We start from the raw sequence: 25,932 nt of genomic DNA, 5'->3' as shown, positions 1-25,932 counted from the left end.
ATAACTAAATATTTGCTGACAGTTTATGATTATGATACTAACAATAAGAAGGTTTAATTGGGAAAAAAATTATTGATAATTAGAGAGTAATATGCTGCCACCCCCTGAGGGAAACAGGAAATCCTCTGGTTAGGGCTGGTCACCCATGCTCCGCCCCTGAACTGCAGCTAGGGTGCTAATATTTCCTCCATCAATAGGAGGGGGTAGCACAGAAAAAGCACAGATAATTTTTCCTTCTATTCAGGTCTCATATTTCTGAGTTATCCCTTGTATCTGAATGAATAATTAATATGAACGACGATAAGAAAACACCAAATTAGATGGGATTAGAATTGGTTTGAATCAGATGGAATCACTTTATCAATTAGAAGTCAGGTCACTTTTATAGATAACATAACATTTGTCATATGTCCTCTGGTTATATCTTTTTGACAAATGATATCCTCGTTTTTAGTTGTTACTGTTTCCCAGAGGTGTACAGGACATCCTGACTGAAAGTTTTCTCGTGTTTTTGCAGGAATGAACATCTAGATTCTTCGGAGTAGTAGCAATAGCAGAAAAAATATATGGGATGAGACACCAGAACAGCATGCTTAACAAGGCTGCTCATATTCCCATTACTTTATGATGGGAGTTTGTCAGCTTGGTCTACTTGAAGTACGTGCTGCAGTGCCCTGAGAAAGCTGGCATTGGTTTGACAGATATGAAATCCAACAGCAGGTTGATTTGGAAAGTGTGTACCTGCTTCTCACAGGCGACTACAAGGTTTGAATGCCTATAACTCTGCTTGTGGACAGATTTATTCATGATCAGCTGTAGGATGTGACTGAGTAGGGCGGATGTAAAGGACCTTCGGTTGTGACAAGGTTAGATAAGTTGATGAAAGGAGAGTGCATGGAGACCTACATTAATAAAAACAAGCTACATTTTCATACAGAACCCGTCACAGCCTCACAAAGCCGTCATTCTATACTGTAAAAAAAAAACATAACTCACCAGGACCCCTGCAAACTGCACATATGAGTGAATTTGAGACTTCTTTGCTTGTCCATTAATCAGATGTTGGAAATTTCATGCATCACAGCATGACTTTAGATTCCCCTCTGACATAAATGGCCATTTATCTTTTTAACACATTTTTCAAAGCTAGAGGGACAAACGTTTCAAGTAGAGTAGATTTAATTTAATCTTATTAAGTTAGTAATTGGTTTATGATTTCATAAAAAAAATATTTTACTCTAATGTCTCTCTTTCTTCCCCTGCAAACCAAATAAAAAAAGGTTAATCTTGACTTTATTTCATACCTGTCCTGTATTAATGGTTTCTGCATATGAGCACATGCAGAGCTGTAAAAATTTGAACAATTGAATCATTTTTCATTTGCTATTATTTATCAGCTACAATACTTATAACAACACAAGTTATCAAATGTTGTTTAAAATAATACTGATATGTATATGATATTAATTAAGTTATTTAAGTTTGAATATATAAGATGTTTTTTAAGCAACTTTATAAATATTAGAACCAGTAATCTTTTGTCACTTTTGATCCAATGAAGAGAATTCTCCTATTTTTTTTATTGCAAATTTGTCTGAATAATCTAAATGACAAGTTACCACCCAACATTCTTTGAACAGCTTTTCATAGAAAAACTGCAGATAATTGGTTTTAAATGAGCATTGATGCAAAAAGGCTTGTCGGTCTAAAAGGGAAAAGTGTTGTTTTGATGGAGCATGCAAAACGCGACATATGAATGATTTAAATTAGTTGTTTCCATCTGTTAGAAGTTCTACATTATGCAGTTCTTGTTGTGTTTTCCTTAACAGTCCCTTTAAAGAAAGGTTTGTTATTACATATAAGGAAAAGGTGAGAGGCCAGTTTATCATTATTGTTGGATTCTACCAGAACTAGAGAAAAGAGATATTTTAACAATTTTGGAGATTTTTTTTTGTTTTTTGACATGATTAGTTAATTGATTACAAACATTTTACAAATTGATTATATTTTGTTCAGGTTTGTCACTTTATGCACAAAAAAACAAAGTGGCTCCTGGGTGACTGACTTTCAAGTTGGCAATCGATCCACTGGCTTTGCTGTCAGTCTGGGTGGACCTGCTTTGGGTAATTGTATTGTATTGTATTGTTGGGTAAATTTGCTCTATATAGCTTTATCAGTTTGGGATCTGCAGAGTAAAGGCACTCTGGATTATTCTCAGTGTTCCCCAGGGAGTTCTAGTGCACCTTTTGGTCATGAACAAGGAAAAATCCAAACAAGTTGTGTGGGTAGGGTGGATGGCAATGAATTCTGTTTTTCAGAAAGGACAGAACATTTTAGTCTGAGTTTTTTGTGTGTTAGTGTTTCCCTATTATACTTGGATGTATTTGAGTTTACTGTGATGACAAAGAAAAAAGCCCAAACAGTGAAAAGTTTGTCTATCCATTTTCATCTATACCGGAAGGACTAAGCTTATCTCCAGCGATCATTAGATGGTCATCAGTCTACAGGGATGTTCAGTTCAGCTATTTAAACCTTCACAGTTGACTGAGGTGCCTAAAAAGACACAATCTTATTTTCAAAATAAGATACATTTGCAAGATTTTTAAAGTATTTAACTAAATGAAGTTTAGTTAAATACTTACAGATCTGCTAAAACAAACTCTTGTTTTGTAAAACTTTGTGGTTAGCTTCCTTTGGGATTCAGTATCATTCTTCTAATTTCAGTAGTATAGGTCCTAAACTTAGACAGGAGTTAGGCAGACCAGGATGTAAACATCAAACCCAGCCAACAAAGTTGCAGGAGAACATTATTGATTATAAGTAACCAGAAAACCACACAAGTAGGGAAATTTGGAATGATTATACAGGGAAGTGATTCCAAGAGCAATAAACAGGTGACTAAATGAGCTGCAGGGGAAGCTGAACAGTGACAATAAGGAAAGAAAATTTACAAATAATACAAAATGCATTGAAAAAATAACTACATAACATAAGTACTGGAAAACAGTGGGACTGAGTAAAGGAATCTTTAAGCAGAACTCAAATTTTTAAACTCAAATAAGGAATATTACACAGTAGTTCCACTTTGCTCTTAGTGGTGACCTTTAAGTATAGATATATAAAACAAGGAGACTAAAAATATCTTATAAATATATAAATTCTCACAAAAGAGGAAGACGATGTTGGGTTGGTGTAAATAAGCATTGGTATCTGGTGTTCATCACATTCACACCCTGAAGGGAGGAACTGTCTGTGGTGCTGTTCTTGTTTGCAAATAGGGGTCTGTAGCTCCGATATGAAGGTTAAAGTCTAAACAGTTTGTGTGGAAGATATGTGGGGTCTGCAGAAATGCTAGCTGCTCTTCTCCAGACCTAATGGCAAATCATTTCAGAACAGGAACAAGGGCTTCTTCAGATGCTGACAATTCAGAATTATTTGGGAAAAATGAAAAGTAAAATTCATAACTGTCAGAACTTTATAGGTACAGAAATCTGGATCTATAATCTTTGAAAATAAATGATGTCATTTTCCTTGTGTACTGAATAAGTTTGTTAACAATTAAAGATTTTATGAAAATGTTAAAAGACAAAAGTCTAAGGACTTCTTACATGATCTAAAAATTAGAGCTACGGTAATTGATTTCAAAAAAAGAAAATGCCATTACTACAGCTTCATAGCTTAGCATTTTGAAACTGTAAAATACACCACAGCACTGGGAGAATTTCTCCTTCACTGCTGCATAAAACATATATGATCTGAGTTGTAGGTCAAGGCTCTGAAAAATAAGGTTGGAACATATAAAAAACACAACTCTGAAAAAGAAATAGAGCTGTAAAACAGCATGTGGAGAAATTCTGATGTTTTATATAAGAACAGTGAAAACAGCCGAGGCTGGCAGGTGGATAGTTAATCATTCAACCTGACATTTTTTTTGAGCAGTATGGCAAACTGAGGGGTATATTGCAGCTGATGCCTTATGCAGAGCTTTAAACTTTTTTGGGGGCATTTTTTTGAGTGTAGAAGCTTATTCAACATTTAAGAACATGAAAAAACAATTTAAAGAGGTTCCTTTTTTTGATGAGGAAGGAGAATTTTACATCCTAAACTCTATTTAGTCTTCAAAAAAATCCTGGTGGTGATATTTCATTACCTGAGTTGTCACAAGAACACTTGTATAAAACTCTGGGTGCCTCGGAAATCAGGAAATTAAAGTTGTAAAATCAGTAGAGCAAAGACAAAAAAAAAACTACTTTAGCAGGCAGAAACGAAGTTATTAATGTTTATATTCTTATCATTATTTCAGCAAATGTTATTGCAAAAATGAAAGCATCATTTGATGCCGCCCTGTCAAACTAACCATGCCAGTACATTCTAGCAGTAGACAGCCAATGTGTTTTTTTGTGTTTTTTATATTGTGTATAAATGAATTTGTCAGCCTCTAGCATGACAGCTTGATGTAGCTGTGCTTCTGTGTGACAGAGACAAACAAATCTGACAAATTAGTTGTTTTTAATGAAAAAAAAAAACACTGGCAGGAATTCGCATGAGAAGCAGAAATAGTCACCCTATCACACACACACACACAAATATGTAAAGAAATTAAATAATATCTGGCCTTATAAATAAGGAAGTTACACTCAGCACAGGCAGAGACAGAAATATAATGAACTTATATTAAAGGTGATTACAAGGTGCCCCGCCCCCTGAGAATAATGAGCCGAACTATCCTTGAAATGTATTTCCTGTGGGGAATGAGGAAATTGATTGTCTTCACAACAGATTAAAGCCACCTTAAGGGCCTACTAATCCACAGAAACCATTTTGTGCTTCCACCTTCAGCAATATATCAGTCTGTGCTTTTCCATTAGCCTTGCGTGTCATTTCATGTAAGGTGTTCATTAAGGATACATATGTGCCATTATGTTTCCCAGAGCTATTTGCTGTACAACCCCTGGCCTTTTAGCTCCTCTGCAACTTAGATACAGTTAATCTTGGAATATCTCTGACTTTTTACTTCTGACAATTACGGTTAAATGAGAAAAAAATAATCACGTCTTAGTTGCCTTTTTTAGATTTTCTTTTCTTATTAGGATAAAGTAATGCTGCGTGTTCACTGAAATTACAAAGAATTATAAAATATTTCCACCAAATAAAAAGGAGTTTTAAGGATATATTAGAAGTAACTACAATAGAAAGTGTTATGATAATAAACAGATTTGGATTAATCTGAAACGTAACTATTGCTTATACAGTAAATATGCCTAATTTCTTCCCATTTAGTCACTAAGCTTTTTTTCCCCCCAGATATTTGAAAACATATATGAGAGGGCCTCATTGTGCCACATCTGAAAAGACAAATAAAACCATTTTGAAGTATAGCAAAAGAAATTTGTAATAGAATGATCTGCAGAATAGCTAGGAAAAACATGAAGAAATGAAATAGCTTTGTTTGACCAACTATATCATTAATTTGACCATATATCACCAAATACATCTGACTTGAAATGTCGATCCTCACAAAAAAGAAATGGTGTAACAAACCAATATGTAAGAACAGGTCTACAAAGAAAGCAAATCTTACGCAATAAAATAAACTGAGAATGTGAGCAGGTTGATTAAAATTAGCATTTGGAAAATTCCCTGACTTCTATTAATCAAAATGAGGATCGAACACCCCGACTTCTATAAAGTTCCAAGTCCAAGGGTTGATAAAGTGCAACACTTGGACTTGGACTTTACGTTACCAAATAACCCATAATTCTTAAAATATCAAAACTCTAATGTATATTATTATTTATCTACTGTTAAAAATAGCTTTTCCTACTTAACAATAAGCTAAACAAAACTAAAACTCCACTTTTAGTAGAGTCAGGTTGTGTGGAGGTTGTTTGAGGAACCAAATGCAGAGATTGAAGCAGAAGTGATTTCTTGTAGGTTTAATATTTCGAAGGGCAACAGAACCAGAAGTCTACAAACAGAACACAGAAAAAATAAAATCCAAGAGACATCAGTGAAAACACAAATGAGGAGCAAAGAAACGATGAGGAACTAGCTAACAGTAATTGAAGAGTATGAGTATAAATGTGAGACTGAACAAAGACTAGGCTAATCAGCAGATTGGGAACATGTGGGGACAGAAGACTCTAGAAGGAGAAGGAGACTGATGCAAAAGGGCAACAGAGGTCAAACAAGAAATACATAAGAACTCAAATAAAATCAGAAACAACTAGAATGACACAAAATCCGAATAAAACCAATAAAAATTCAAAAAGAAAACTTAAACAGAACCAAAACCATGACAGGTAGAAAAAATATTTCCAAACAGTTGCATATCAGATATTTCACCCTGGAGAGACTGACATGGAAAATGGAACAATTAGAAACGTTTTATTGACATGAATGAAATAAGTTCTTTGGCGCTCAGACCCCGGCTAAAGACATGATGCTGTGAGTTGAGATGAGATTGGATGAATAATTTAGGAAGAGGAATAGTCTTCCCCCTGGTGCCCAAACACTGATGATGGAGTAAGCCGGAGGAAGAGTGGGTCTAACAATAGTCTAAGGCTACGTTCACACTGCAGGCCTTGATGCTCATTTCCGATTTTTTTTTGCGAAATCCAATTCTTTTACGTAGCGGTTCATATTTCCAAATATATGCTTGTTCTTTATGTGATCTGTTGTGTAAACAGCAGTCATGCAATGCAAATATCCCGCATGCGCAGTAAAGGATGTGATGATGTCACAGACCAGGCTCTTTTTTTCTGGAAGTAAACATTGATGGTAGTGCCGGCGCGAATCTAGCGGTCTTTTCCAACCATAAAAACTCAATCTTATCAATATGTTTAAACATAAAAACTGCTCTCCGCATCATCATCTGCCATGGTTGTTGTTTTTTTGCGTAGCGAGACGCATAGTAGGGACCTTTGTCGAGTATTAATGACGTTCAGACACAGGTCGCATTTGAAAAGATCAGATTCGTATCGGATTCAGGACCACATAGCCAAGTGGCCTGGGTGCATTGGAAAAAATCAGATCTGTGTTGTTCAGACAGCCATGAAAAGATCAGATTCAGGTCACATATGGGCAAAAAAATCGGATTTGGGTCACTTCAGGCTGCAGTGTGAACGTAGCCTAAGAGTGATAGCAGATGGGGCGGAGGGGTGAAAGTTGGGCTGATAGGGAAGAGCATCTTAAATGATGATTGACGGGTTCGAATCTTCATCGATTGGCTGGAGCTTGAGCAAGACATGTCAGCAGGTGATCCAAGTGAGGCTGATAAAGAATCTTCCTTGTTGAATTATCGATGAAGCTTCATTTGGGATTTTCAAATTGCCGTAGTGGGCCACACAAACTAAAACTTTAGTCTGTAAAATGGTCGAAGCTCAGTCATACTGAAAGAATGGCATGATTAATCTTAAATTCTATAGATTTGGGTCTTTAGAGAAATAGGTACTGAAAGCAAACACATGCAGCATTTTTCAGAGTTTTATACATAAAAATAGATATTCATGCACCTTGTGTCATTTTCCTTTCCCATTTAAGTTTTACTCTGTGTTGATTATCACATAAAATTCCCATAAAATAAAATGACCATTATGACAAAAAGAGTTTAAGAGGTATGAATACTTTTGTTAAGCACCTGGGAACATATTTCTACCCAGCAATACAGCTGAAGTTTGAGGATTTTTTACATGTTGCCATTCTCTCAAGGTTTTTTTTAATCATGATCCTCCATGATACATTATACAAAAATCTGACATATATTTACTTTCTTATAATTTAATCAAAACCTGTCCGATTGAAAGACAATCAAACATCTGTTGGATTCTAGCAATGCAAAATATAATGTTTTCTTTTTTGTTGTTGTACATCCCTTAAAGTGTGCCCAGACATTTCTTCTTTTCATTTTTGAAGCATGAAAATGATTTCCCAGGTTCTAGCAAGCGAGAGAGCAAAAATGACAGTGAAAGCTGCTGTCAAAATACCTTTTGTTAAATCTCTGATTCTTTCTTCTGCTGGAAGGTCGGACACAGGTGACAAAAAAGCACTTCGACATCATCAAAAGTCTCCGTCAGTGTCAGTAAAACCCTACAGATCAGAGAATTAGCCGCCATGTAGTTTTGTCTGTTCAAAAAGTGGGATATTGACAGAGGTGGGTAGGAAGTGGAAGTGGCATTTATTTGAGCAAATATTTGAAAAAAAAAAACCCAGAAAAAATACTTTTTGGAGTAGCTTTACAGCATTATACTTTTTACTTGTACTTGAGTAAAAATATGATAATATCACTACCCTCACTTGAGTAAAACTTCTGGTACGCTGTCCATTTTGAGTATCTTTCATCCATCCATTTATCCAACTTCTCCCGGTTATTCCGCTTATTTTTGAGTAACCTCACTTAATGAAAACAAGAAAACATTTTTTAATCACATATGCACCATTAGGAGACACACTTTCTTCATTTTTGTGATAAAAACGTATTGGTTAAATGTTATTTACCATCTGCTTAGTTTGACGTGTCATCTGGAGGTTGAATAAAACTACAGTAAACATATACTGTAATTTAAACTATTCTTAATACTGTTACTACAGATTTTCAAAGTTTCATAACTGACATATTAAATCAGTGTCTCTGATCATGGGGGGCCAGTAGATCAGATACTCAGTACTTGAGTAGCCTTTTTACCAAATATTTGTCTACTTTTACTTGAGTGCCATTTTTGGGTACTCTATTCACCTCTGGATAATGATTACAATAAATGGTGGCCGAGGATGATAAATCAATGCTGAGAGACAACTGCAGAAAAATCAAGTGATACAAAACACAGCAGTATATCATCTCACAGGAGCAACAGGAGATGATTTTTATTTCTATAACACTACATGGCATATAGAGTGCGAACATAAAAAATCCCAACCAAGCATAGATGTTGGTATGGTAGAGATTATCAGATAGAGCCCAGGCAATGTCTAGAGAAAAGGTCTGTATTATAATATATGGGTTGTCCAAATTAAGACTAGTACATTTCAGTATTTTAATAGCCTGATAAACAAGACTAAATATGAGATTAAACGTGTAATTTGCACTCACAGTCAAAAATTATTATGGTCGCTGGCGGGTTATTAGCTATTTTACTAGGATACTATCTTAAGGTAAATAAATATGTGAAATTCCTAGAAACACTTGCTAATAATAAAAATAAAACTCAATGAGAAAGTTCAATTCAAAAGTCACAGAAAAGCTGAAACATATTTTATCAATGAAGGAACTCAAAGAGCATTTACGCAGCAAATAATGCTTTCAGACAGCTTCCAATCATGTCTCTTGCTAAACTTGTTTTTGTAGATATTAAAACAGATTATTTCCAAGTTTATATAAAACAGTATAAAATACATGTATAGAGACTATTTTTATAGAGACTGAGCATTTTAAATGTTTAGATAAGTCATCAAAAGATTTTGATGAGACCCATATTTGGTATGATTTGATTCATTCTACATCACAGATTGAGCAATTAAGTGAAGCAAATGCTGCAGCACAAAGACACATGGAAAAATTTGATATATGACGACAAAAGTTGGCATAATGCAGATAATGAGTGAATTATTTATAAAAATAATCTAAGTAATCCGTACATATATATGTTGTTTTTTGGGAGAGCAGATTTAATGCATAGTTTATTCCACCTCAGAGGAAATAGTTTGGAGATTGATTAAGCTGTGTTTACATATTTTACCAACAATTACAATGTTTTATCAGTGTATGCACCATTTATTTAAAATGTCTTCCTTTTATTATAGAACACAGTCTGCTTAGCATATAAAATTGAATCAAATCTAAATACACTCATACAAAACATGGTTTATACATTAAAAGCTGACACTGTGAAACAGCTCACTTACACCACCTATTGGACTGTACAGGAACATGCAATTCTTATGTACCAACATCAAAATTATAACAGAAAAGAAAAAATTATAACAGAAGTGCAAAAAACACTAAAGAGATAAAAAAAATTGCCTTTTCCCCTCACATTTGTAAATTTTTCTTATTTTTTTGAATAGGTTTATAGTAAAGCTAAAAGACATAAAATACAGCAGAGTTGATTTTCTAGTTCCCCTTCCTTTTAAGTAAACCACTTTTAAAGTGTACACTGTTTCCTCTTTAACTACCATTAGATGTTACATAGATCTTTCATCTTTTGATGTATATATATATTTTTGTTTTTCAGCTCATTATAGTTGCAATTATTATTTTCATAACCAAATTCAAGATATGATTAAAGTTGTAAAAGAAGGGGAGTCAGCACAAGGTAGCTAAGAATGCTGCAAAGTTGTTTAAGCCCAGTAAGCGATAGGACATGAATACTTACGGACCCATGAACTCAGCAATGAAATTGCGGTTCAATGGCCCCCGAAGGTAAATGTCAAATGTTAATTAGAAATATAAATTATTCAGCAAATATTCATATGAAGTTTTCATTATTTATTTTGTGGCTTTTCACAATAGAATTTCAGAGGTAAAAATATTATTCAGTCAGTTCAAGTAAAGTTAGCTTCATGACAGCATCATGATGTTTAGGCCTAAAGAGTCAAGCTAAAGCTACAAGGATGACTTTTGATGAAAAGGTCAAAGAACTACTTTTCAATGTTTTTAAAAAGACTCAAATAATCTCTTACTGACGGTGGAGTTCCCGATTTTAAGAATCTCTCTCTCTTTTCCTGCAATCCTTTTAACTGTTCATGCCATCCGTTATTAAAACACATTTGTTTTGGAAAAGCCTGGTTTATTTTGTCTAAAGATGGTTCAATTTTCAGTTCACGTTAATACGCAGTTAGACTCTGGGGTCCTGGATGGTGCCTTATGATGAAAACAAGAGTGCATTTAAATTTCAAAGAGAAAGCTTCTAAAATATACACTTTATATTTAAAGTGTATATTTTTAATGCAAAGACTTAGAACAAACTAGAAAACTTTTTTGGTAAAATTTATTTGGCAAGTGATACATGTTTCAAGGGATTGTCTGAACAATGATGCCACCCATTTCCCAAACAGCCAGTAGGTTACATGAAAGAAAAGTTACTTCTCACACGAACTGTACAATATGTGAATGTATTGTAGCACGAGGGATACAAATGTTCAACATGGATACCCTTTGTTAGACTAAAACTGACTCCATCAAGTATCAGTAAGAAACAAAAGTCCTACCATCATTACTACAGTAGCTAAGTTTTTTTCCCACTAGAGATGCACCAAGAAAACTCATGTTGATCGGAATCAATACAGCTTGACTGAACTAAAAAATCCAATATTATTTTGAGCAGTGAACACACCATACATTAAAGCATTACAAGGCTGAGCTGTTAACCCCATTCTTTTGGCATCAACTTAATTATTGACCAAAGATTAAAAGGTATTTAAACCTGGTACCACAGAATAGAAAATGTACTTTCTTTGACATACTCCAACGCTCCGTGGTTCAGAGTAGTCTTCTACCCAGGGCCAAAAGAGAATGAGGCGTCGCTACCTAAATTTAAGAACAACAGGAGGCTAGTTACAACAAAGCTGCTCTGTTTAATGTTGGATGAGGAAGTTATTTGCAAATAATAATAATAGTACATAAAAAAAAAACTATGTTAAATTCTGTTTTACAACTGCCTGACATTTTTTATACTAATGATTATTTATTATTTACGACATTTCTAATAATGTTATTGTACCATTTTATATATTAAGCCTTAAAGATCAATCAAACTTGTTAAAGTTCAACTAGGAATGTCGCGATACACCTTTTTAACTTCTGACATTGCAGCTTTGAGAACTGGCCAATACTGATATCGACCCAATATGATATCAGCGCAAATTGTACCAGCTTTCATTACTTGTTTTATACTGTAGATTGTTATAAAAGGCTTGACTAAATAATATTACAGAAACAGGGAGCAAAACAACAAAAAAAAAGTATGAAAACAGCTGATCGACGGAAAATTAACTAATGAGGTAAAGAAATTTGAAATAGAAGCAAAATGTTTCTATCAGCATGAAAATATTGGTGATTTTAGATGCCGGCCAATTAGATCCAATATCAGTATATCCAATATTACTATCAGATCAGGATATCCCTAAATTCATAATTTCCAAAAAATAGTCCAGGAATTCGCCACAGAATTCTAATTGGTGCATCTCTAGGTCTGAATTTACATTTCCCTCATTTTTTACTTTTTTTTTTTTGAAGATACATTATTTTTTTTTTTAAATTGTGTATTTTACACAAACGTATTTTATTCATTAGTTACAATTTCTTTAAAAAGTCTTTCCTGTGTTCTTCAATTTCGTAAAACCTCAAAACACTATCAGATGGGACTCCTCTGGAGGAGACAGATTAAATATCATGCTCCGAATACACATTGAAGACACTTCTTACAATCAAAGATCCCTATTAAAAACAGTCATCGAAATCTGTATTTTACATATAAACTGCAAAAAACAACCACAGGGACTGAAGCAGATAAAATATAAATCATTGAAAGAGAGTTAAAAGGAAAGAGACAGCACTTTGTGCAGCAAAATATGAGTCATCTTAAAAGAAAAAAAAATTGCATGGCAAGTACTAGTGTTTGAGTGGTTCCTCCACTTTCATTTTTTAAGAGACCTTTCTTTGAATAAAAAACAGAGAGAAATGAGGCAGATAAAAGGCAGGAGCAAGAATACAAAAACGTAGGGTCTTCTTTTCAGCCCTGATCTTTTGTGTTGTTGTCTTCTGGATCCTCATCACTCTCTAAATCACTGTGGAGTCTCTTGGCTATAGTAGTTATGTTTCTGTCCTCCTTTATCTGAACTGGTAATGGAGTCACTGGTTACAAAAAGAGACAAAGAGAGAAAGGAGATACGTCTGATTGAAGTCATTTAATAGTAAATTTCAGGTCATTGTTTCCAAAATTGGCAAAAGACATGATCTGTGAGACGATCCTTTATGGCAAAATGAAAGCTTGTCTAGATCTCTGCGTTTTGCTTCCATTTTAGTAAACACACAGCTCTCACCTGATTGAACGAATTGGTCTTCACCTGCTCTGCCGTTATCGCTGTGAGTGGCACTAACACTTTCCTTTTGTTCTTCGTCGGTGACAATTCTCTGCCTTGCGCTCTCAAAAACTGATTTGATAACGATCGAATCCTCATAGATCTGTAATGGTTAACACATAAAAAAATAATCAGACCTTAGAATGTGATTTCAAGGCATTAAGTTCAGGAACCCATTCACTACTATGGATAAAGAAGCTACAAATAAGAATACTATATTGATAACCTGGTACATTTTGGAGTGCTTAGAGAAACATCTTTGCCTACAGCAGCCTGTCTTCCCACCATCAACAGAATCCTTGTCTGGCAGAAGACTTTTAACAGCTTCTACATCAGGTTTAAAAAAACAGCCGTTCACACCTTTCACTAACTCCCACATCTCACTCTGACAAGCTCCCCATGCACCATAACCCGTCTCTCAGACTCCCTACCTGGATTTAGGAGTTATTAAGTGAGAGATCTGAAATCCACATTTTAGGAGGCTGTTTGAGAATCACATAATCAGGGCGGATCCAGGATCTAGGATGTTTTCCACTACCAACAGGGACGTAGGATGTAGGACTTTGCCCTGCAATCGAAGAGTTGATGGTTGATGCCCCAGCGTTCAGTGTTGTTGTGTCCTTGGGCAAGACATTTTCCCCGCATTGGCTACTGATGGAGGTCAGAGGGCCCGTTAGTGTCAGTGTACAGCAGCCTCACTTCTGTCAGTGAGCCCCAGTGAAGCTGTTGCTACAATGTAGATTGCCACCATCAGTGTGTGCATGAATGGGTGAAAGACTAAATGTAGTGTAAAGCGCTTTGGTCAAGTCTCCTGACTTGAAAAGGTGCTATATAAGTACAGGGCATTTACCATTTACCAACGGGACCTCACTTGGATCTTCAACAAGTCTCTGAATCTGTTTAAGGTTCTCTCCTACTTCAAACGCTCCAACATAATCCTAGTTTGCAGAAATGCACCATTACAGGGTTAAACAACTACACATCCCTTTCAACCCAACTGGTGTTGCATTTGAAAGACATCATAGGAACCATGTTCTGTTTGTGGACTTTACCATCAAAAAGACATTCTCCAAGAGGCCTAGACAGACCCATGTATGAAAAAAATTCCATGGGTATCACTCTCATTGGTCTCTTCTGCGAAAGTGACGAGTCTGTATATAGACAGGATGTGGAGCAAATGGTTCACTGGAGCAGTCAAAATCACTTGGCTCACTTTAATTACTCATGCCTTTCACCTGCTTAACTCTTTCCAGCTCGTAATCATCACTCATCTCATCCACCTGTCGGTTTCTCTTATATTGGGCTCAGTTCCAGCTATCAGGGTCAGATCATTCTTTGATTTCTGTTTCTCCGGTCTGTCAGTTGTTGTTTATTTTAGTTAGTTTTAAGGTTTTCTCCCTGTTCCAGAGTTTATTCTTAAGCCAGTGTCCTCAGGCGAGTCATTTCCCTAACCAGTTGGTGAGAGCGTTTCAGCATTTCCCTAGGGATTCTGTTTTCCTGATTCCGTTCCCTTTTACCCACTGGCCCTGTCTGTCCTTGCCTGGTCTGCCCTCCTGAACCTCAGTTGGACTCCAGCTGGATTCTGCCACTCTGTGCATGTCTGTCTGATCTGGATGTTCGACCCCACGGTACTCTGAACCTGTCCTCCCGCTCTGAAGGAATTCTGGAACCCGGATCTGTCCGTTCCTGAGTGGACCAATCTGTTAAACCAGTGTCTGTGATTGGGCGGTGCTCCACCCCCCTCCTGCATTCGCCATGAGCCACAGGCCAGTGCTCCTGTTCTGATTCTGTTTGTTTTATGTTAATAAACGTTTTGAACTTTCCTACTAATTGTCTGACCTTGAATAATGGGTCCATCTGTTTTATGACAAGGACTTTAGGAGGACACCTCAGTGACGTACTGTAATCGACACTGTTTCTACTGTGGATAGCTTTAACTTTCTTGGAACTACCCTTTCTTTGATACGGAGGGGGGCCCTCCAATATACTTCCTGTGGCAACAAAGTACAACCTTCCACAGTAGGTGGGATGGCATTGTTGGCTTTGTTCATCCATAAATAACTGTTTGGTTTGGCTCATCCATAATAGAGGACAGGTTCAAACTGCAACCAACAACCAGATCTAAAGAGACAATCCTCCTGACTGACATTAAGTCCATCTAGGACTTGTACTTGGCTAGGGTCAGTAGCTTACATCTCTGCAGACCACACACCTCCTGGTGTTAGGAATTAGGAAGTTTTGTGTGGGTTGTTTGTGTGTTTTTCTACCTCCATCATCAGGGGGTGCCCTGTCCTCGTTGGGCCTCCCTGCACACCTGTGGTTTGTTGGATAATTGCTGGAGGGGTATTTGAGCAGTGGGCTGTCGCTACTTTGACGCCAAAGTGTTTGCCAGTTTTGGGTACTCTAGCCAAGCTGAAATTAGCAGAGTCTAACCTAAGCTTTGTTTCTCTGAGTCTTATCTAGTTTTTTGTCTTTGATCTTCGGCAGGAAGCCTTCCTGAGTAACTGGATATCTGGACCTTCTTCCCCTGGAAGGACTAACTGAGTACACACTGAGCAGGGGAAAACCTCCACATGATCCATGCAAGTCCTCATCGGAAATCCAAGTGACAGTCCGCTCCCTTACTCCTCTGGTTCCAACGCTTGTCTATCTGTCCGCCCTCCAACGAGTTCCCCCTTCTCTGGATTAACCCCCCATAAACTGGATTCAAGGATTGACAAGAGCCCCCTCAAACGTGAGTCCCTCTCCTTTAATATTCAAGCCTCAGTCAAATTTCCTACGGTCCCTGAACTGATCACCGTGATCTACCCTTCAGACTTTCCAGTTCTGGTTCACAATTCCAATGAGTTCCAGATCCAACTTCTGTATTTCATCTACATTTAATAAACCTGTTAACCTTTTTCCCTTGGTCTCTGAGTGGTTCTCTGCATGTGCGTCAGATCGCTTAAACCAATCATGACACCTGGATACAATCTGTTTAGACTTTAACCCTCACACTGAAGCTACAGAGTGCTATTTGGCTAAAATCAAAGCTGTTACAGTGACCGTTTCTCCCTGAGGCTGTAACCAGTCATTTTCCAGATCAATTCCATTGTTGTTTGTAGCCATCCAATCATGCCTTCAGTCTTTGTAAAAATATGTCTATTTACAGAAAACATAATTTCTATAGTTATTTTTTACTGAAATATTTATACTAAAAGTAAAGTAAAACCAAAGAAACATGACAGTTAATGCCTAATCTGATTATCAGAAGTTACCTGTGATCCCTCCAGGTTATAGGTCTGTGCATTGTGGCACAGAAGGAAGATATCCTTTTCTAAATCCCCGACACTTCTGTACTTGTGGTTTCGCACACGTTCCTATGAAGAAGAGTGGGAAAACATTAAAAATTCAGACAAAATGTAATCCTCATTCTAGAATGTAAATATTTTGTTTTAGACATTTTTTAAGCAACCCCTGTGTATTAGTCAAGCACAAAGGAAATTTTAAACCACTGGCATCAGGTTGTAACTATGTTAATACAACAAAAGTCCTTTAATATTTAACAAGGCTACTGGCATAATTCTGGCAGGATATGTAACCTACTTCTAGTCTAAATTAAACCGTTGTTTTCCGGATAATGATTCAGGTTTTTTGACCAAAGCTCTTTACAGTCTCAACAGATTAGAGACCAATCCAGAGGCTTGACATTAGTATTATTTATGTGTTCTAAAACCAGTTCTAATGTGCATTTAGCATCAGTTTCCTGTCAAAACACCAAGTGATGTCCAAGTTTTAACCAGTCCCACATTATGATGTATGTCAGTTCGAACAGCATTCTTGGATTTAAATTCATCATATTGAGTCCTGAAGGCAAACTGTTCTGGATGCATTAATAACCACCATCTATCCTGCCTGGAGAAAATTAGGTAATAATAGGAACCTGCTTTTTGCTGTTGCCATAAAAACTCATTATTCATCTGGCTTGTCGTGTAGGAAGAGGCAAATTTAACATTGAATCTCTTAATTTTGGAGAAGGGGATTCTTTCTTAGTCACCACCCTCTTAGTCAATTTCAACAATTCTTCCTTCTCAGGGTGACATTTTCTTTTTCTCTGCAAAATGATGAAGTTATTAAGAAAAACGGTTTTAATTGATGGTCCTGGACACTGATTTTATTTAGAAACATCCCAAAAGTTGGTGAAGGTTTGCATACATTTCAGCATGAATGCAGAATTTTCATACTATCTCTCTTCCAGAAACTAAAAATTAAAGTTTATTGCGCCCCTATGTGTTAAAAACATTCTAAATATCATATATTGCAGGGGCATCAAACACTATATTAAAGGAAAAGCCCGGTCACATTCTGAGTACAAACTTCTGAAAGTACTTGAAGTATGATATTATTAAATACTTTTTAATAAATGATGTGTTTTTAATTGAGAGTAATTTCATTTGAATGTGCTTTACCGAAAGTGCTTTAATAATTTTTGTTGATTGAAGGGGTGTCTTCCCATTATTTTCACTGTGGGGAGATGTCAGAAGTGAGGTGTTTGTTCCCGGACTCAGTGATAACGACCAAATATATTGTTTTCACTTTTTTTCATTGATTAAAGCTAAATTCATTAAATCACCATGAGAGTATTAGTTTTAGGTATAAATAATGACCATTTGGTTATTCCTTGCTGACTGGACTTATTAAACTAACTAAATGTAATGCCATAATGACAAAATGTAAACCATTGATTGCCATTGCTGCAGAAAACCCGTGACCCGTGGTCCTTTGCTGTATGTTTCTCACCCTCTCTCATACCCCATTTCCTGTCAGCCAACTGTTAAAAACAAGCCACTAGTGCCACAAAAACTCAAAAAAAAAGAAGCAAAAAAAAAACAATCTGTAACTTTGAGTCCAATTATGTATTCTGCCTCGTGATACACATAGCACAATCTTTTACAATCGGTTTTGTTATGCAGGTCCAAGAAAACTTTACCTTTTTTAGTAACCAAAAAGTTAATACAGTTTTAAAAACAGTGACACAAATTACAAAGCACAATCCTCTCATTTACACCAAATACCTTTAAACTTTAACATATTACAAATAATTTGTGTGCAACTGGTACTTAAATCTATAATAGTCAGTTAAATAATGTATTTAAGCATTACATATATATTTTCCTCTATTTATGCCTTATAAATGTCAATTTCTCAATCAACATTTACCGAAATCATAGAAATATAATTTTTTTTTAATTTAACTAGCTATGTTTTCAGAATAGATAACAATGAGATCTGTGTGTAAATCCCGAGTTTGTTCCGTGACACATACTCTGATCCTCCTGAAATCCACAGGCTTCCGGATTAGCTCATAATACTCCGGTACTTCTTTCTTAGAGGGAAGCTGCACAAACCCTTTACTGATCTGTCGTCCCAGCCTGTAAGAAAAAAGTGAGGTGTCATATAATCTCATTTGATCAAGAAATACTTAAAAGGCAAAATGTAACTGACATTTCTGAACTCCAGTGGACTCTCTAAATGGCTGCTGATGTAAACCTATTCCTCACGTCTACAGAGAAAATTGTGCCTTCAATGTTTTACTATATTTAATGTGTATAATATAATTGATAATAAAACTACAAATATAAAATGAGTTTATATTTATAAAATTGTTAAATTGTTTAGAAATAAACATTGTTTTTTAAAAATTAAAATAAAAGTAGAAAGAACATTTTTAGTTAGTCCAGAACTAACCATTCCACATTATTTCCAGTTGTTTTAATCTGAGTCTCCACAAGCAAACAAAATCATACAGGTAGTTGAACAGCTGACGAAATAAAATGTATTATGTCTTCATCAAATATGTAGAAGTTTAAGGCTTGATTTCAAGCGTGATATTTCAATAGAAGAGTTTTTATTAATGTAGACCAAATGCAGTCCTTAGTGAAATTAAAACCTCTTTCTCTAAGTTTTTACATTAAATGCACCATATTTTTCACAAGGTGCGTATGCAAACATAGATAGGAAAATTAAACCTTATTACACCTCTGACAGTAGTATTTTGGCCTTTAAATAAGACCATAACAGGGTTTAAATCTAGTATATTTCCAAGACTTAGAACCAGGCTTGGACTGCTAACCTGGCCGGTCCTAATTTTAGAGTGTGAGGGCTAGCCCTTCTTAAATCATACTGGACCCAACACTCACTCTCCAGCCAAAGCACCTACCTGTGACCTGTAAATAACTCAAGGAGCTCAAGAAGTAATACAATGTTAACTATCAAAATGATGCATGCAGTATAAATAGCCTTTCCTTGTCATGCACATCCTTGTGACAGTTGGCATATGGCGTAATATTCTATTTCTTTAAACTGTAAAATCCTTGCAACAAACTAAATTATAATAAAAATAAAATGTTTTCTTTAAACCAAACTATAACATTGCTTTTATATTTGGCGAATTTAAGTCAGAATATCTTGCAATATTTTCCCGTCTAAGGTGCATCGTTGCCAGGTTGGGATGTTTCCCAATCTGGCAGTTTACTGTAGGATGGCCTTCTCTGGGTAAAAAATGTTTTTCTTTAGATTTATGGCCTAATGGATTGATCGACTTTAGATAAAATTGGGCGAGAGGTCGTATATCCAGGCGGTTTATGAACATTTTTAGGCTGGAAAACGTGAGTCAGTGACATCTGGCAACCCTGCTGATGTGGTGAGTGAGGATGTTATGCAGCAACAGTCACTGTTGCGGCTGTGTTAATAACCAAATAAGTCCATAAGTGGGCCGGTGTAGATGGAAAAATGCCAGGTCCGAAAATCGTTCCCAGTACGAGCCTGCTTAGAACTTATCTGAAATTGAGTGTAGTATTAAAATAAATAATGCATTGCACCCCAAAGTTATATTACCGTCCTACAAAGCAGAGGAAAACTTACCAGTTCATACCTCAAAATAACCTAAAAAGAAATATAAACTATAAAGTCACTTGTGTGAATTTTGTTCTCTTCAATCTGTGAGACGCAATCATTAAAGTGCAAAATCAATCCCAGGAAGTTTTGGTAATAGTGTCTGTATATTTAAAACATGACATAAACAATCTTAGTGTTGTTAATTATTGTTAGTTTAATCTAAGGGCCCACAGAAAAACAATGGAATCCCAGTTTTGTTGGTAATGGAAGTACTTAGCATCAAATTAAGAACTCAAAAGTCAAGAATTTGTGCCTTTTTCACATTTTCTACTTTTACTGGTTTTGCTGATTCGTCCCAGAATGGAGCCTTGGAAATACTTTACATTTTCAACAGGCAGTGCATTCATTAAATGCAGTTGTATGAAAATGGTGAATAGTATCTACCAGCTGAGGATTCCTTACAGTTATTTTAGTTATATCAGGGATCATTATTTAGAGCATTAATGTCCAAAATAGGTTTTATTCTGTGTATCTGGGGTTATGTAAGTAAGGAGGGCATTCGAACATAGGAAGCAAGTAGGAACTAGTGGATAACATGTGAAGATGTAAAGTGGAAAGTGAGAGAACTGACCCATAGCCATAAGAGGACAATTGGAGGAGAAGTAATTAACAACTAGTTAGGGAAAGAAAGCACTTCTGAGTTCACGCGAGAAAATTGACAAGTGGTGGAGTGTCCCTGGAACCATTCCTCAAAGAGACATTATGTTAACTTTTATTGAAAAATATTTTCAAAATCGCATTATTTTTACTTTTATATCTAAAAGACAGTTTGATGAGCAGACTGGCCCTTTAGTATTTTAGTGCCAATGCATATATAAGGCTTTCACCTATTTTTTATTATTAAGTTCGAGTTGGAAGTTCCTGCGCTGTTCGGCGCAATGTGACATCAGCACATCCATGTTAAATGTGTCCGACCTAACAAACAACTCTGATTTTGTGGATATTCAGAAGTGAACGGCATCCAGCTCAACTCAAACACCAATGGCAACTCCACCTAAGGTGAAAAAAGTAAAAAAAAACATTAAGTTAGAGTCGTAGCTATGAGATGGAGCAGAAGAGTGCTGTAATTCTGTGTTTTGGCCACAGGTGGCAGCATCATTAGAAACTCCGTAATGCTTCTTTAAGCTGCTGTCACACTTTTTTCTGTCTTGACAAGTAAGCCATGGTATCGAAAAAAAAAAAAAAAAAAAGTCTGTTAGATTTAAAGATAATTAAATGAGGGCGATTTTGTTGAAGATGTATGTTGCTTTTAATACTCCCTACTTCCAAATAGTGTGCCCGTATTAGTATTAAAGCGCTGAATTTACAGGGTTTTGATTTACAACTTTTTCTCCTCAGTCAATGATTTCTTTAAAAGAAAACATTTTAATCAATTATTTATTAATTAATTTCATATTTACCGATAAACTGTTGGCTTGTTATTTGAACTTCAATGCAGTGTTCAAAAGAGGTCAAATAATTATTCAACTTTATCAGAAACTTTCACCTTTAGTTTTAATCATTCAGCATTGTCTGCAAATTGTCTGCAAAATTAGTCTAAAACAGTTATTGTTATGAATCCCTGCTGCAATATTTGAGACATGAGATACGGTTTTTAGGTCCACATGAGTTGCTGATGTGAGGTATACATGGTGTGTAACAGCTGTGCAGATTTTTTTCACAGGAGCTTTCAGTTTAAAGAAGTGGAATATCATAACTTCAACATCAGTCTTCGTTTGCTAAATTAGATAAACAGAGATGTGCAATTCAATAAGACATTAAAGACAGCTAAAGTGAAGGCTGGCATAACATCAAAAAGGCAAATAACTTGAGGAAATCACACAGGCTCCTGTCTCCATGCATTTAAAAAAAGAAGAAGCAATAAATACACTAACAATGTGTTATTGAATGTCCATTCTTAATTCTTTCTCCATTTTGGATCAGAGTATGCTCAACTTAAAGCTGAGTGTCTGCACTCAGGATCGATAGTAAATATGCTCTGTAAAGGAAACTTAATACTTTGTGTTAAGGCTTGCAGGGTTAGCAGCAGTAGTTAAATTGTCCTGACAGGACACTGATCCACAAACATTAGACTGACCCGTCCTTGTAGTTGATGACCATATCCACCAAGGTGTTGAGTGTTCTGGTGAGTTCGGGTGGATTTGGAGGCAGTTTCTCAGCCGGTGGGCGTCCTCGCTTCCTTTTGACCTTTTCACTAACTTCTTGCCCTATCTGCAGCTCTTTCTCTTCAGGGTGATCACCTTTACGCTTCTTTAGACTGATGTCTTCCTCCATGTCCTTCAGGGAGCCGTTCTTTCCGGCCTCGAGCTGAAGGAAGGGGGAGTAGTAGGTGGGGGAACCTGGTGAACTCAAACAAATGCAAAGGGATCAGGTAAGGTAGATGAGTGTCATAAACATAAACTAGACACTTCACTAGATACCTCAGATAGTAAGCTATAGTTTTAGGTTAAAAAAGACAAAGCCCTCAAAGGTTCTTTTTAATTGCAAGCGGAAGTAAGTTTCTCTAAAACAGAAACAATGAATGACAAATGGTGACTGGTGACAAAAGGCGATACGAAATGGCTGATTTTATGGGTTTTCACACTTTGGTGTGGAAGCTGTTATTGAGGGGTGATGACCTTGAAGTTGCCTATTTAATAACGGTCAGCTGTTTAAAAGGTAAGTCAGAGGAGACAAAAAAAAGTTAAAGCTTTTAGACAGGAAGCCATGATATAAAAGATGTTGACAGTCAATATAAACACTAAGTCTATTCTAGGAAAATCATTGTTTTTTTACTTTTAAGCTTTTAAACTAATCAGACTACAGTAAATACAAACATAACCCATTTCTAGTTACTACTACTAGCCAAGGTATTGTGCTAACTGCTAACCAAAAGGTCCCTATGACTATTAAGATTGTTGTTTTACAATAATAAGATCCTGTTTAGTGCCGAGTGGTTACGATGAATGAATAAAGAATTAAACTATTAACTATCAGATATTTACTTTAACAGAAATGTTAGTGGTCCATAATCTGTTTTTAAGGGTAAAATAGAAAGTCTATAGTTGAGTCTATTTGTACAGATTATAGCCTAGAAGATTTCACTGAGACAGAGAGAAATTCTATGTACTTTTCAAGGAGAAAGTCCAAATAAATCTATTCATATACTGAGATAAGTAATTAAGAGGAAAAAAAAAATTGACTAAACTTACGGTATCTCTCAAGATAAGACTTGTACTAAACCAGAGACTGAATATAGGTCACAAAAATCTCAGATCATTCAGCCTATTTTAAATGGTTAGATATTAAAATAAGACATTATTTATTGATCACATTCATTTCTGAATTTGCAGGAAGCATAGTGAGCTGACTACTGTGCCGCATTTGCAGATTCAGGACACATTATTTCATCTGGAGTATCTGATGCCAGATTATTAATATGCAATATGCATTGTGAATAAATACGAAAAAGATGAGCCAGAGTGCTGCCTAACAAGCCATGATGCAAAAAAATAAAGATCACCCTTATCCTACTGGTTTGTCCTCTGCAGAACGACACAGAAATGTGAATTAGTGTGTGGCTGCATCCTTTTCGCCAATAATATCTGCGGCAACCACTGTTTTCTTTTTTCAACAAAGGCAATTAGATGCCAGAAACAAGAGTATCCGTGCAACAACAGCAGCTCCTGCAGCAGCAGCAGCAGCCTGCTGAAGAGGAGAGGAACATGCAGTCTTATCCAAACAGAATACTGATGCATCAATCAGACTGAATCACACAGGATCAAATAAAGCATGAACATTTGGCACTGTGTTTGTAAAGGACAGAAATGGAATCAAGTTGGGTTGCATGGTTTTTCCACTTATATTAGACAGAGGAAGGAAAGACCTAAATAAATCAACTATCCCTGAGACAGTAGAGCTTGGAGACAAGGCAGGGAAGTGAGTTAGAGGTGACAACAGCACAAGAGCTGCGACAATCTCAAATCCCGCTCATCATCGGTCGGCTCAGACTCAATGCTTTGAAAGCCCCGCTGCTCTCTGTGAGGAGGGGGGGCTGCAGTCGCTCCAGCGGCACACAGGAGGGGATGGAGGGGGGGTAATCCTCAAAGATGCACAGCCCAGCTGAGAGCCGTCTGATTGACTGTGCATGTGGGAGTGTGCATGCGGGGCTCCATGCGTGTGCCATCTCCTAACAAGCCTGCCTCTTCCCTGACTAATCTGGCAAAGATTCCCCTCTCATCTGTAACTCACACCTACACACTCCCTCTCTCCCTGCCCCGACACGCGCACACATATGCGCGCGCGCACACAGGAATAAAAACCCAGACACGCGCTCTCCCTCTCAGGCGCGCTCACGCACACACACTTTTTTTTTAAAATATCCATCTCTTCCCATGCGATGTAGCCTGGCTGGATCCGGAGCCCGAGGAGACAGAGAGACATGAAGGAGGATATTTACCTGAGTGCAGTCTGCAGGCTGGCTGTCAGGATCGGCTGCAGCTGATGGGGAGAGAATTAGCAAAGCAGCATAGCTGCGTGCTGCTAGTCTCTTCATCAGCTGATCACTCAGAAGCAGAGCCCAGAAGGGGGAGAATAAAAGCGCTATGTTTTCATACACAAATAGATGGGCTGGGTAAAAAAAAAAAAAAAAAAAAAAAGGAAAAAAATTATTTATATAAATGCCATATAAATACCCATCTTCTTTCTGCAGCTCTCTGGAGTATTTTCCTTTCTTGATTCTGACAGGCCCCAAGCTTGTTTCCTTCTGCATGTTTTGCCAGATGTTTTTTGGACTTCCTCCCCGCTGTCAAAGTTACCAGATCCTGTTTTGTCTTTTGTAACGTTGCGCCCCATTTTGCAGGTTAAAAGTCACCTCCAGAGATGTTAAAGGTGCAGCAGCATTACATTAGCAGCACTCACTGGATCAGGGTTAATGACTAGAATCACCTCTACTAAAAAGGATGAAAAGCAAAAATAAAAAAGCCAAACAAAAGCAAGTGCTACTTAAACTGAAACAATAGTAGGAGAACAGCCCAGTTTGGGCTAATGTTCAAACACATCTGGTTTGTGTGAATATGTTTTTCTTCTTCTGCATGTTATGTAAGATGTTACAGCTCACAAGAAGGACAGAGCTACAAACAAGAAAAACAAGTTAAATCTGTTTTCATGTTTAGCACATAAGGCCAAGGTTTAGGATATTACTCTAATCTCACAGAAAAACAGAAAGTACTACCATAAAAATGAAATGAAATCAACTGGTTTCAGAACAAACAGATAGACAAATAAATGAAAAAAACAAAACCACTTACCATCTGAAGAGTGGAAAAAACAGGGGAGCCAGGAGTTATAGATGATTTGAAAAAAAGGCCCCTCTTCAGATGTTTCTGTTTTCACCTTTTTATTGCATAGTTCAGATTTCTAGCTATATATATACATTTTCGAAATGGCAAATTTCCTTTATAAGGCAAAAGGAAAGATATTTACGCTCATCACCGTTCCATGTTTTCTCCATTAGATTGACCTGTCGCAAAAGATAAATGCCAACGCCTGTGTTTCTGATATTTATAAATAGGATAATGTATCCTTTATTTATTGTCCCTGAAGGAGAAACTTGTCATATTTTGTTGCAAATTTTGTTTGCCAAAATAAAATTTGCATCCATAGATAAAAAGAAAAATTAAGTACACATATTGCACATTTGTACTGTATTAAACGCTGTCTGATCTGTTGCTGTATCTCTGTAGTTTAAAGGTATGATGAGTTTTTTGGAGGACCTCTAAAACTACATAATGTTGCTAGATAGGTTCCATGTAAGTAATTCGTTTATTCTACGAGTCTGAAAGCAATATGGCCTACCTCTAATATTTTGGCAGCTTGTCTATTAATTGGCCCCTCCCAGTTTTTGATTCGGCTCTGACCAACTTCACTGTACCTGCTAAA

General features: G+C 36.5%; 1 protein-coding gene across 2 annotated transcripts; it reads right to left on the bottom strand.

The window, feature by feature from the left end:
- Positions 1-12,216: 12,216 nt before the first annotated feature.
- On the bottom strand, positions 12,217-24,870 carry LOC119796479 (probable global transcription activator SNF2L2). 2 transcript variants are annotated; one of them, XM_038305060.1, is made up of 6 exons: positions 24,687-24,870; positions 22,091-22,352; positions 18,383-18,488; positions 16,335-16,436; positions 13,039-13,180; positions 12,217-12,850 (listed from the first exon to the last, which is right to left on the bottom strand). In XM_038305060.1, the coding sequence occupies exons 1-6, from the start codon at positions 24,844-24,846 to the stop codon at positions 12,729-12,731; spliced, it is 894 nt and encodes a 297-aa protein (XP_038160988.1). In that variant the 5' UTR covers positions 24,847-24,870; the 3' UTR covers positions 12,217-12,728. The 2 variants fall into 2 exon arrangements, with proteins under 2 accessions (XP_038160988.1, XP_038160989.1); XM_038305061.1 differs by lacking the exon at positions 24,687-24,870 and adding an exon at positions 24,452-24,625.
- Between the last annotated feature and the right edge of the window lie 1,062 nt (positions 24,871-25,932).

The sequence above is a fragment of the Cyprinodon tularosa genome, unplaced genomic scaffold (genome assembly GCF_016077235.1).
Source record: "Cyprinodon tularosa strain WSP-4 unplaced genomic scaffold, ASM1607723v1 ctg55, whole genome shotgun sequence".
Classification (NCBI taxonomy): domain Eukaryota; kingdom Metazoa; phylum Chordata; class Actinopteri; order Cyprinodontiformes; family Cyprinodontidae; genus Cyprinodon; species Cyprinodon tularosa.
Note: the sequence above shows the minus strand (reverse complement) of the source record. Positions and strands in the feature narration are given on the sequence as shown.

Coding starts and splice junctions, on each gene's coding strand:
- LOC119796479 (XM_038305060.1), bottom strand. CDS start 24,846: ATGGGGCGCAACGTTACAAAAGACAAAACAGGATCTGGTAACTTTGAC. Junction 22,353..24,686: donor GAGCTGCAGAAAGAAGATGG/GTATTTATATGG, acceptor TGAGTTCACCAG/GTTCCCCCACCTACTACTCC. Junction 12,851..13,038: donor AGACCAATTCGTTCAATCAG/GTGAGAGCTGTG, acceptor TTTTGTAACCAG/TGACTCCATTACCAGTTCAG.